Source organism: Desmodus rotundus, chromosome 8 (genome assembly GCF_022682495.2).
Source record: "Desmodus rotundus isolate HL8 chromosome 8, HLdesRot8A.1, whole genome shotgun sequence".
NCBI classification, from domain to species: Eukaryota; Metazoa; Chordata; class Mammalia; order Chiroptera; family Phyllostomidae; genus Desmodus; species Desmodus rotundus.
In genome coordinates this window covers 2867484-2880321 of record NC_071394.1, presented here as the reverse complement: position 1 = coordinate 2880321, position 12838 = coordinate 2867484, and the positions used below count along the sequence as shown (strand labels likewise).

Here is a 12838-nt window from a genome sequence, read left to right as displayed (position 1 = left end):
TTCCCAACCGGCCCAATTTCACCAGCCATGACTCGCTTCCTGCAGAGTCCGGCCAGTGCATCTTTCTTCCCCTTTTCCTTTTCTCCATCTGGCCTGGCTGCCCTGGGTACAGCCCCCAGCACCCGACTCACCGGCTCTCCATCCTTCCCTGATCCGGGAGGCCCAGGGGGCCCGGGGGCGCCAGGATCCCCGCGGGGGCCAGCTGGCCCTGGGCTCCCTCCTTCCCCAGCTGCTCCCTGGAAAGGAACGAGGGCAGTTTCCAGCATCAGTGACATGCAGAAGGCCAGCCTTTCAATGGTGTACCAGCCTGAAGGGGGCAGATGTACTTCCTAATGGTTTGTAATAGGTTGTCCTGTGCCCACCCCCCCAATTCATAGGCTAAAGTCCAACTGCGAAACAGGGTCTAATTCGTTATGTTAGGGTGAGGTCATAGTGGAATTGGTGGCCCGTAGGCCACTATGAAATGGTGTCCTCATAAGAAGGGGACGTTTGGACACAGAGGTGTGTAGAGGAAGACACTGTACAGCGAGGCAGCACGTCTGTGCCGTGGAAGGTGGCCAGTGAGCCACCCTCTGCTGGAGCTGCCTTCGCACACTCACACGACCTGGGGCCCGGGAACGAGGACACTGTGGTTTCTAGTCCTGCCTTCCTGCCTGCACAGGACCCCCGCAGGGGCACCTCCTCCTCCAGGAAGCCCTCCATTCCTGCTGGGACTCCTGCTGGAACAGAGCTCCCCAGGCTGTTCCCCTTCCCAGGCTGTTCAGGTTCTGATGGGGGAGCTGGGCTTTTCTCTAGCTCCAGGCAAACGCCCACCCCTTCTGACTGAAAAGCCACGTGCCCAAGTGGCAGCTCTGACTGTGGAACACCGGGTGGAATTGTGGGAGCCACAGGGGCTGCTTCTTCCCGGCAGGGCCCCTGTGGGCAGTCCCTGATGGAGAGGGGGTGAGGTGGGAGCGAGCAAGCAGGGGCAAAGCCAGCAACAGGGCGCTGACTCCAAGCCTAGGGTGGGATCTGCTTCCCCAAGCACTGCCCTGGGGCCAGCCACTGGACACACCGGAGAAGGACCTGCCCTGGTGGCCAGGATTTGTACCCTCCACACAGCCTGGCCTTGGCCCTCAGCCTGGGCTTCTGCTCAGCCAAGCACAGGTATTTGGCTCCCTCTAGAGGTGGAAAGGGCTAACTGCGCACAGATTTCCTCGTCTTTGCTCAACGTGTTAGTCCTCAAAAAACCTCCATCATCTTGGACACCTGTTCTCTGATGTCAGTGCCCTTTTTATCATATGCCCAGAATGGAGCACAGTCCTTCCAACTCAGGTGGTCTGATCAAGCCAGAGCAGGTGGCCAGGAGTTTTCCCCCTTCACTTAACCTAGGTGCTCCACTCTCATCCCTGCAGAGTAAGATGGTATTATCTTTCTGTCAAAAATAAATAAATAAACAAATAGCACCTGCCTCACTTAAGGGCTGTTACTGAGCTTATAATCAACAAACACTCCCAAGTCCCAAGACACTTCCCACAGGCTGGCTGATCATTACCTCCGCAATTAATCATTTCCCTCTCTAAGTTTTTAGAACAGAGCCTTCTCTCCAGAACGCAAATATTTACATCTATTCTTGTTAAATGTTGCCAAAACAGAAAAGATAAGATGATCACTGGGAGCTGAAGGAAAGCGCATTAAGAAGGTCAGACACCTGTGAGCTAGGGGGTGGGTGGGGGCTCTGCAGGTGATCCTTCAGAAGCTGGGGCGCCTGTCCGTGAATGTGAGACCCGCTGACCCAGGAGATGAGGGCAGCGGACCTCCGCCACCCACTGCCCGCCTCACCTGCTGTGCCGAGCCCTAGGCCGTCAGTCCCCGGGGAATCCCCACAGCCCGCGATCAGCATGTCACTGCCCCACGTGACAGAGGGGCACTCCAAGTGCACAGAGGGCGCCTGGGGTCCAGGTGTCCCCACACCAGCCCACTGACATTGGGGGCGACCTGTGTTGAGGGGGAGGGGCCCTGCCCTGGGCGGGTGTGACTCCAGCAGAGCTGTCCCTCCAGCCGCCAGGACAGTTGCGGTCTCAGAGACTCCTCCTGAAATGGGGCTCAGAGGGACACAGGAAGTGGGACCACAAAAGCGGTGTGCTCTCCCCTTCAGCCCCTGGGCATTGGTGTTTGGGGGACACTGTGTCTCCTTCCTAGTAAGTAAAGCCCGTTCTTAAGGTGTGGGACACGCTAACTGCCCCACCGTGTGCAGGCTGCGGCGGCCCACGGCGCTGAAAGAACCGGAAGTCCGAGTTGGATGGGCCTGGCTGACAAGCTAGGAGGTGGAGGGCCAACCAAGGGACCTCAGGGACCCCTGGGGCTCCAGGCCTGATGTGAGGGTGACGGGAACGGCTGCAGGGCCTGCTGGCGCCCCATCCTCAGGGAGGCCCTGGGTCCCGAGTCTCAGCCAGGCCTGAGCAGTGCGGGCTCGCAGTCCATGTTTCTCAGAAGCAGACCCTCGGGTGGGGCTCAGGGACCGCACTGTGTCTTACCTTCTCACCTCGCTCCCCATCTCTCCCGGGGGAGCCTCTGATCCCTGGGGGGCCCTGAAGAAAGAAAGGTTATGAGCATGGTGGTCACCAGAGAGGGGTGACCAGATCCCTCTTCAGTCAATGACTACAGCTCTGTCCCCTCTCGTCTCCTCCCTGACTGGATTTCCCCAGAGGCTTGGGGCCGCCCCTCCCTGCCACTGCTGCTGCGGGCCCTCGTCGGCACACACCCCACAAAGAGCAGAGCTCTCTGCACGCACAGGACCGCCTGATGCTGGGCCCCTGCTGTGGCTCTCGGCGGGGGGGAGGGCCCTAGCTCAGAGGGGACCCAGGGAGGACGAGGCTAGTTGAGAACACAGGCTTGGCAGAGACCTGCTCCAGCTGTGTGGACACTCGCCCACAGATTGCCCCCGAGACAAGGCTCAAGGACACGTGTCCCAGGCACGCACACAGGGACACGGGTGGAGCACGGGGAGGGCAGCAGGAGCCGGCATGGTACACATCCTCAGGGGGATCCAGTGGGTGAGCGGCTGGCATTATCATCCCTAGGTCAGGGCTGCCCCTGCTGGAGCTAGTGGCCACATGTCATGTGGCCAGACAGTGTGGTCTCTAAAACCCAGAGGAAATCCTCAGGCACAGGAAGGACTGCCCACTCCTGGGAGTAGGTGGCTCTGCTGAAGTGTGTGGGGGTGGGGGGCGTGACACAATCCAGGCAAGGTCCCAGCACCATCAACAGCAGTCACAAACCCCCGTGCCTCAGTTTCCTCCTGTGTATGGGGGTGGGGGGGCAGCGACAGCAGCCCCTCCCAGGGCGGTGAAGGCCCAGAGAGTCAGCCCGTGTGAAGAGCTCAGAACAGGGCCTGGCCTGCCAAACACCAGGACCCATCCTGTGAACAGCTACAATTATCATCCACAAAGGCTGGTGGCCAAACGGGACCGGCCACTGGCCACTGTAGGAGCACAGTCCGCCGTGGCCCTTGAGGAGGTGCCGCCGGGTGTTTTATTGTGCAGAGGTCGAAACCCACGTCTGCAGCAGAGCCTCAGGCTAGTCCTTTAGCAGACACCTCGGGGCCACACGGAGGGGCAGGTGCGTGTCGGACATTAAACATGAGCCGGACCTCCAGCCCCACCTTGAGGATGAAAAGGCCGAGGCCTCAAGGAGGGGCCCCACCCCACCCCCGCCTACTCACCACACTTCCTGGGGGGCCGCTGGGACCGGGGGGGCCTACAGGTCCAGGAGCACCCTGTTCAGAAGCAGAAGTTTAAACAGGTCCCATGCACTGAGGACAAGAGTGAACCCCGGTCTCTCGCCAAACCTGCCTCGGACTCATTTCCCCGGGGGTTTGCTGGGATGGGTGGGGTCTAGCCTGAAACGGCCCCCGAGGGTGGGATGAACCTCCTCCTGAGTGTGTGACGCTCCAACCAGCCGTGCCTTGAGGAGCGAGATCCTGGCACGGAGGTGGGAGACAGGAGGGCAGGACTCCAGAAGGTTCCTTAGGGCACAGAGGTGTGTGTGTACATGTACATGAGTTGGCCGTGACTGGCCAATCAGGGCATGGTCCCTGAAGGAAGTGACCCGAACTGGACACTGAGGGCTGGGCAGCCTCCAGGGCAGATGTGGGGAGCTGCAGCAGCAGGAGCGCAGGAGGCCTGTGCGCGAAGGCGTGTCTGTGTCTGCGTGTCAGGACCTTACACACACGTGCATCAGAGAATGCGTGCGTGAGATGTGCACTTGAGCACACTCCTGAGTCACACCTGTCTGTGAGGGTGTGTGTGTGTCTGTGTGTATCCCTGGGTGGACAAAGCCTGCAGTGGGGGCCATGCAGCCGCGCCCAGCCTGTCAATCTGGATCTTTGCTGCCCAAACGTCCCAAGGCCTGGCCCGCCCCTCACCTCACGGGTGGCCTGCACTTCCTCCGGCCCTTCTCCCCAGTTACCCAGAGCTCTGAGCCAAGGTCCCCTCTGTGTGACCCCCGCCCCGCCCCGAGGAGGCAGGCAGGGCAGGACTCACGGGGCTTCCAGCCGCCCCGGGCACCCCAGGTGCTCCTTCCTGTCCCTTGGCACCCTGCACGGGAAACAAAAGGTGGGGGGGGGGGGGTGCGACATCAGAGGCAGCCCTGTCCTCGGCCCCATCCATGCAGGGACTCTTGGGGACATCTGCTCATCAGAGCCAGCGATCCAGGGGGGAAACCCAGGAGCGGTTCTGCAGACACAGGAGCCGCTTCTCCCAGCTGTCCGCGGTCGCCCGCGCTTCCTTCCACCCTCTCCGCCCCGGACAGACACAGGCATCCGCAGGACACCTTGTGTTCATGTGACAGAGCCTCAGAGGGACACGTGCCCCAGCGCGCAGCCAGCCAGGGGCCCTGGGGCCTGAGTCCAGGCAGGTCGCTCCCACCAGAACTGTCCAGAAAACCTGAATGCCGGCCTGAGAAACAGGCGGCTGAGACACCGAAGCTGAGGACAAGGACCACACAATACAAATGCTGACATAGATGGAGGTCGCCAGTCTGGGCTGGGAGGGAGGACAGCAGTGTGACCTGCGCATTAGTGCCAGAGCAAAGACATCAGGGGTCCGGGGCAGGGCCCACCCTGAGGGGGCTGTGTGCTGGGGCACTCTGGGTGGGCCTGCCATTCCCGGTAGCACCTGGTCCCAGTAGCCCCTGGGCTAGCGCCCTCTGGTGGGCGCTCCCAAAATGGCAGACTGGCAGTGCCAGCGGGTCCAGGGGCACAGAGGGACAGAAGGGTGTGTGGCCATTTCTATGCCTGGGGCCAGATGGTGGAGCAAGGGCTTTCTTACCGGCAGTCCCGTGAGGCCCGGGGACCCCAGCTCTCCAGGACGGCCCTGTGGTCCCTGCAATGAGACAAGCCACCCATGAGCAAGGTCATCACCTTTGTTCCGTGTAGACGGGGCGGGGTGCGGACGTGCACCGTGAGTAGAAGATAAGATCCACAGGCAAGGGGTCACCCTCAGAGCCCTGAGGGAGGAGGAAGGGGCCACGTTCGGTCCAGCTGGGCTCCTGGGGGATGGACGGTGCAGTTCAGACCTGCCGCAGCTTGGCCCTCGGGTGTCCTGTCTCAGGGCGTGGGGCACGGGGCACTCACCGGCTCCCCGGGCACTCCGCTGTCGCCCTTCTCTCCTTTCAGTCCTTGTTCGACCTGTGGGTGGAGAAGCACCAGGTAGAGCAGACCTGCCCGGCCCCACCATGGCCTGGCCACAGGGCCCCCGCCAGCCCTCTGGATGCACCCGGCACACCGCCCACTGAAGGCGGTTCCCTCCCACCCCACTCAGACTCCGGTGGGTTCCCCACCGCCCTCTAGACCTCAGGTCAGGAGCCGCTGCTTCTGGACGGCCAAGCCCCACACGAGGCCGAGCCCTCCCACCGCAGACACGCACGGCGCGCCTTTCTCCTCTGGGGCACCAGCGGCGGAGCATGTTTACATGAACTCGTCCCTGCCCCCGCCAGCCCGGAGCCTGGCAAGCAGATCGTCGATGAAAAATGATGCAAAGAATGCAGAGGGGACCCGGGAAGGGTCTGCGAGACAGATTCTAGCACCTGAATTCGGGAGCCCGGACGTCTGGTCAAGCTTTCATGGGCAGAGAGGCGACACAGACCATCAGGGCCCTGTGCGCTCTCCACGCTGCCTCCTCTCTCCTCCAGTGGGCAGGTCTGGAAACCCCATCCCAGATGTCCCTTCAGCATCCTCCCTGAGCTACTCGCTGATCCCCAGTGCAGTCGGCAGGGCCCTGGGCGGCTCCCCTCTCTCCATGAATCTTCTGGTGAGTGGCATCTGCATGGGTCAACCACGCAGAGTGTGACCCGGTTCCATGAGACTGCTCCTTCCTGCAGAGCGCGTCACACACGGGCACAGGGCAGATTTTCCGGATCTGAGCTCAGCCCTTCTTCTAGAGACTCCACTCCCAACCAACTCAGAGGGACACACTGGGGCTCCAGTGCCCAGGGACACCGATACCTTTATTTCCAGCCTGTTTTCCTCCTAGAAAATCTCCTATGGCAGGGATCCGTGGAACAATTTGATTCTCAAGTCATTTGCAAAACAATCCATAAAGACGAGAGCTTACAGGACCATTTCAGGCAATGAGCTGAGAAAAGTCTGCAAGGGACTGCAGGTGGCAGGAAGACAGGCTTGGGACCCGTGAGAGGCCAGGCCAGAGGCGGGACCCTGGGGACTCACAGGCAAGGTGCTCAGCCATGCCCATCCCAGGCCTGGAGTCAAGAGCGGGGCGTCAGCACCAGTGGCACAGGGTGCCCTGCTAGATGGTGGCTGAGAGCCTGAGCAGGCCTGGCTTCCCTCCCCTCCCCTGCTCCCCAGCCCAGTCTAACTCCCCCTCGGGCTCCGAGTGCGCCTGCAGGCTCGGCATTGGCCTGGAGTCCTGGCAGACACTTTGCAGGCACAGGGCGTGGGACAGGCTGCCAGAGCCTCCCCAGGCGGCTGCTGCCGAACCACCTACTGGCCTGCTGGAGACAAAGCCCCTCTGGATCCTCAACTCTAATTTCCCCAAGTCTGAGGCTGACGGACGGGTTCCTTGCCTCTCTGACATCTCCAGACCTGTGCGCCACCCAGCGGCCCCCACTAGGCTGCCGACAAAAGGCCTCCCCCAGCACATTCCCCAGCCATCCCTAAGAGCCTCCCCACTCCTCGAGGTCAGGCACTGCCTCCTAGCCCTCCTCTCTCTGTCTGTCCCCAAGGTGCACACCTGAGAGGAGCAGAGACACACCAACAGAGCACTTCCAAACCATCAATACAACAATACAAACATGGTTACCACGGCGACAAGGTGGGTCCCAGAGAGATCCAGGCAATAATCCACAGTGAGCCTTCCCTCTCCCTACAAATAGACTCAGTTGCTTTGCACCTGAGAGTGGCTTCCTGGGTCCTGCAAAGCTCAGGCCCTGCAGGAAGCTGTCCCGCCCGGAATTCAAAGGGCAGCCCAGGCAGGTCCTGTGCCTTCCGCAGAAATGCCTCAGAAGCTGTCTTCCATGGAGCGACGCCTTCACAGACAGGCTGGACATGGAGGCTTGCATCGAGCTTGAGGGGCTCGGCAGGGGTCTGAGGGAGGGAGACCCAGAGCATGACAGGGTGGGAGGCAGTGTAGCAGTGCAGGCGGCCCTGGAAGAGGGAGCCGACGGAAGGGCAGTGCGAGCAAGCAGCTGCCCCAGGGGGTCAGCCCTGCACCTCAGCAGAGGGTGGGGACAGCGGGGGCCTTCTGGCTGACAGCTGCGTCTCAGTTTCCGTCTCCACGGCAGGCCCTCTGCAGCTGCTTGGCTTCTGAGCCACAGGGTCACCACGGGCGTGGTGGGCTCGTCCTCGGGGCAGTGTGAGCGACACCAGCACCGCGCCGGCCTTGTTAGAGACACTCACGCTGTGTCCCTGTGAGTCCTCCTTCTCAGGGAGGGGCCAGAGCCGGAGCCCCCAGAGTGGGTCTTCCCACAGGCACCTCCCGGCCCACCTGTCCAGTGATGTCCCTCCTCCTCACGCCTCGCTTTCCACCTGGGAACCAGCTCTGGTCCCGTCTCCTTCCACCACGGCCACCGCACCGGCTCCACCCCGCCTGCTCGCTTCTCTTCCACCACAGACGGGTTCTCCTTAGTTTTTCCCGTTGCATTTTCTTCGTATTGAAAACACGGACAAAGCAGCCACGGGGACGGGGTTCTCTGTCCAAGGCGCTCAGCAGGGCGTGTGCTGGAGCAGCCAGCTGTGTCCCGGAGCAGAAGAACCGTGTCCCCCGCGAGCACCAAGCACACTCACGGGTGCCGCTCCAGGCCCCCCACCACAGGAGCATGAGGAGATCCCGAGGACGAGGACGCGAATTTTCACAGAGCTCCTGCTGGACAGAGGAGGAAGCGCCCAGAGGCTGCAGTGGGTCAGCTTGCTCCCCTGCCTGGTGCATCCGTCTCTACAGGAAGCCGTGTGCTCCCCCCCGCCCCCACCTGCCACACCCGAGGTGGCTGGCTTTGCCCTGTCCTCTGAACAGCCTGTCTGAGACCCAGGTCCCTGTCACTGCTGACACCCAGGGCCAGTACCATACTCTGCTCGTTAATTTTCTGCCGTCTCACATAACTCTGTTCCCCCTAACCACCGGCGGCTGTGCGCGCAGGGAAGCATCACGCTTGCCCCAGGAGGGCTGCCCTGGGCCCCAACCCCGCAGCCCGTGCCCGACAAGGCCTGTGCCCCTCCAGCTGCCAGGACAAGCTGGGCAGTGACCGGCACGGTGGGCAGACAGTCAGGACCCAGACAAGCTCTCGCCCCCAGAGCCCCTGGGGGTGTCACATGCCAGGGGCACTGGGTGCTCCCAAGGGGCCGCTCCACTCACTGGCTTTCTCGGGTACAGGGTAAAGGGGGATGTCTGAGAGGGAACCACAGAAATGAGAAAGGTGTGACTCCATCTCAAACACCCGCCCCTGGGAGGGTCTCCGAGTGAAACACAGCCCAGCGTCTCCTTCAGTGGCTGTTTGGACAGTTAGAGTCACACTTCCCTGAAGGCCCTGAGCACTGGGTAAGGCTGGGAAGTACAGTGGTTAGATGGGGAACCCTGGAGTCACGGGGCCTGGGCTCCTGCCGTGTCACCGCCACCTAAACTCTGTGTGACCCCGGACATCTGCCAGCTTCTCCACCCTCGTCCATAACAGAGGGAGAGGCAGTGTCCCCCAGGGAAGGGTGGGGCCGAAATCCCTGCTCATCATAGAGCTGTGCCTGCCCCCCCTCCTTGCCCACCAGGTCCTTGCACTATCAGCATCTCTCACAGTGACGCAGGTGACAAGGACTCCGGGGTGAACGGCTCTGCAAACTTTCTCTGGGCAGACGAAGGCCCCTGGACTGGCCCCTGCAGGCCCTCCCACCTCACACCACCCGGTGCACCCTCCCGGGGACCACCTTCCTCGGACACCCCCTTCATCTGACTGACTAGGGCCCGGCCTCCAGGGCTCTTCTGAAAGTGCTGTCTTCAAAGACCCCCCTTCCCCTCCGTCAGGTCCCTGCCACTGTCCCTAATGCACCTGTTCTTTTTCCCGGCAGCTTTGGCTGTAATCGCAACGTGCTTCTCTGACGCCCCGTGTGGCCACAGCTCCTCTCTGGCCGGCTGGCGGTTCCATCGGCCCATAAGCTGCCGCGCCTGGCTCTCCGCAGGCGCTCCGGAAACCAGCCAGCCAGCCAAAGTGGACGCGCCAAAGGGCGTCGTGCATTCCGATCCGAAGACACAAGGAACGCATGACGCACGGGGAAGAAGAGCTTCTCTACCCCTGCCCTCCACGCGCCGAATCCCCGGCTCTTTCCGAGGAGAAGCCACTGTTTCCAGTTTAACAGACCTTTGGACCGTTTGCTGTGCATTCCCATGCCGGTACGAATGTTCCGGAACACGTCACCCTGCACGAGGGCCACGCGGATGGCAAGAGCAAACACATCGTATTCACGGCTGTCTGCACCGGCTCACTCGGGTGCCCTTCACAACAGCCCCGGAGGCAGCGCACGCTCTTGCCCGGCTTTACGGGAAAGGACAGCGGAGAGCAGGGGGCAGCTCCGTGACGACGTCCACATGGCTCAGGGCTCTGCGCAGGGCCTGGCTGCAGGCCTGGGCTCTTCCCCTTCTCACACACACACACACACACACACACACACACACACACACACACACGTCAGAGATGGGTGTTCCACTTCAGTGTTCTCGAGTGCTGGTGTCTCTCCAACGCCATGCACACAGCACGCACACGTGTGTGTTTATTTTTAGAAAACAGGGTTCCGCAGCGTGGGTGGTCTGTGGCTGACCTAATCCCGAGCTCCTGCCTGTCACTTCTCGTTCGGAGCGGCTGCACGGCACACACCCTGTGCGAGCTTTTCAGGTGCACACAATGCAGATGGAGACAGGGAAAGGCTCCTCCAGCAGGCGGATGCTTTTCCACATGTTGCTACTGAGTAACTTCTCAGACAAGCCGGACGGCCCACCGAACGCCGCACTCGTCTCCCCGTGTGCTTGGCAGCATCACTGTCATTGGTCTTAGGCCACACTGGCGTGGCCAGTCCTGACTCTAACATGACACCCGTGTGAGATGGCTGAGCCTCGCGGAGATGGGTGAACTATGGAATGACGACCCACGAAACCAAAGAGGGAGGTCCCTGGTCACACAGCGTGCCCGGCGCCCCATCTCTGCCGGCCAGTCCCTGCCCCCCATCAGTCCCAGTGCTACGGCCATGATGCCCCACTCCCCTGGGGCCGGCTGTTTGCAGAGCAAGACACCCAGGCTGGGGAGAGATACTAAGATGAAAACAAGCCAAACCAGGTTCCCGCACTTCTGCAGCAGTTTACTCTGAGTGTGTATTCACGTGTGAGGAGCGGTCCTGTGCCCTGGCACGGTACCAGCTCACTCTCACCGCCCGTGTGTGAGACAGCTGGGTGTAACATGCAGAGTTTCAACAGAGAGGAAAACCGAGTCCTGTGAAACCGAGTAATGGATCTGAGACCACAGCGCTGGCGGGTGGGAGAGCCGTGACTCAAACCGACTTTTTCTCTGACTCTGAAGCCCATGTTCCCGCTCACTATGCACCCCTGACTCCCACGTCTGCCCTCGAACCGGCCGGTGGGGGAACAGGAGGCGGAATCGGGGCTCGTGGTGGCCGGTCCACACTGCAGGCTCACCCTGGGCCCGCCGCCAATCGCTTCCGGTCTCCAGACCTCGGTCTCCCCAGGTAACAGGTAGGTGCGTGTTCTCGGGGACGGGCCGACGTTCTGACCCACACTGATATGCGGGGTGGGTACGCAAAACCAGCAGGCTCGGGCGGTCCTGAGAGAAGCTTTCAGCCTGCGTTTTGGATTCTAAAACCTGGGAATCGCTCTGGCTGGTGACAGACTCTGCGACATGCGTGTTGACAACTAAGCGGTGTGTGTGGGAAGGGGTGCCCCGACGCCTGAGGTGGTGAGAGGAGAGCGGGTCAGAAGCAGAGGGACTTACAGCACTGGGCGGTCCAGGGGGGCCCGAGGGACCAGCTTCACCCTGGATGAGGGAACAAAAAGCACGTGACCAGCAATCCTGCCGACTCCGCCCACCCTGGGGCCCCGCCCATCCTGGGGCCCCGCCCCCGGACGGCAGAATCCCCGGCTCTGCACCTGCCTGGGCGGATGGATGGAGAGATTCCTGTTATACAGTATTCAGACGCATAAAAAGTCTCATGCTTGCGAAGTATCCATGCTGACGCTATCCGCTACTGATCACTTACATCGCCTTCACCCCCACCCAGCACGGCAGCCGCACCCCGGTTCCCTAGAGGTCCCCTGGGCCCTGCCCCAGACCCCTTGAAGGGGACAGGCTGTTCTTAGGGGCCTACGGGGACAATAATGACATTCCTGTGAGTAACACAGGCCTGAACCTCCTGAGCTGGAAACAGCTCTGCCGTTTCTGCATGATTTGACCTCAGTGGGCTTGTTTTCCTCTTTGCAAAACACTGAAAACCGTGCGCTCGGCCCGCAGTGCCAGCAGGGCTGCGATAACCTCCCACAGGGCCCAGGGAAGAGGACGCTGCTGTCACACCGGCCCTGAGAAGAGGTGGCACGGGGCCACTGCACAAACACGACCCCCAAACTTGTTGTTTCACCTGTGTGACGAACATGTGTGTCCCTGCCCAGGTTTAGGCCCATTGCGGACCTTGCACGTGGTGATTAGTGAGTGAGTGAGCAAATAAAGTGGGCTTCGCGAGGCACGAGGCCGCCCTTGGCGCACAGTTGCACAACAATAGAGTGGTCACTCTGCTGTTTTCTATCGCTACCTCTACTGCCGTGCGGTATTTCATTCCCGGCGCTGGCTTCCACGGTCACATGCGCTAACTCACCTGCTCTCTGCCTAAAGGCCTGTGGCACAGAAACCTCCGTGCCCATCCCACAGGTGAGGAAGCCGAGGCAGTGACACCCACCCGCCTGCCTGGAGTCGCACAGCCAGCCAACGGCTGGGCCTGGTCTCGCTCTCAGGACCCCAGCCCTAACTCCCACACGGCACTGCCCTGCACGAGCTTCCAGAAGCTGCAGGGAGAAAACACACCCCCACGGTGCTGTCTGCGAGGTCTGGGTTCGCCCACCTCTCACCACGGACTGCGTGCTATGGACCCCTCTCGTCTAAGCCAGCTGAGCCCACGTTAAAAAGTGCAAATGGTCCCAGCTGAGTGCTTCCCTCCAAACGCAGGGCGGGCCAGACAAGAGGAGGGTCGGACGAGGGGCGTGTCTCCCTCCCAGAGGCCCTAAGGCCGCCCTTCCCAGCACTGGGCGGTCAGGGCTGGTCAGGGCAAGACCGGTGGGTGGGAGCGGGGCAACCCCGGTGGCTCCGA

General features: G+C 61.6%; 1 protein-coding gene across 1 annotated transcript in view; it reads right to left on the bottom strand.

The window, feature by feature from the left end:
• COL22A1 (collagen type XXII alpha 1 chain) overlaps nucleotides 1-12838 on the bottom strand; it is a 177119-nt gene that overhangs the window by 58114 nt on the left and 106167 nt on the right. Inside the window, exons 31-37 of the mRNA XM_045181756.3 lie at nucleotides 11476-11517; nucleotides 5615-5668; nucleotides 5310-5363; nucleotides 4524-4577; nucleotides 3704-3757; nucleotides 2517-2570; nucleotides 132-236 (exon numbers count right to left, since the gene is read on the bottom strand). Coding sequence (XP_045037691.2) covers nucleotides 132-236; nucleotides 2517-2570; nucleotides 3704-3757; nucleotides 4524-4577; nucleotides 5310-5363; nucleotides 5615-5668; nucleotides 11476-11517 — 417 coding nt within the window. The remainder of the gene's footprint in view (nucleotides 1-131; nucleotides 237-2516; nucleotides 2571-3703; nucleotides 3758-4523; nucleotides 4578-5309; nucleotides 5364-5614; nucleotides 5669-11475; nucleotides 11518-12838) is intronic.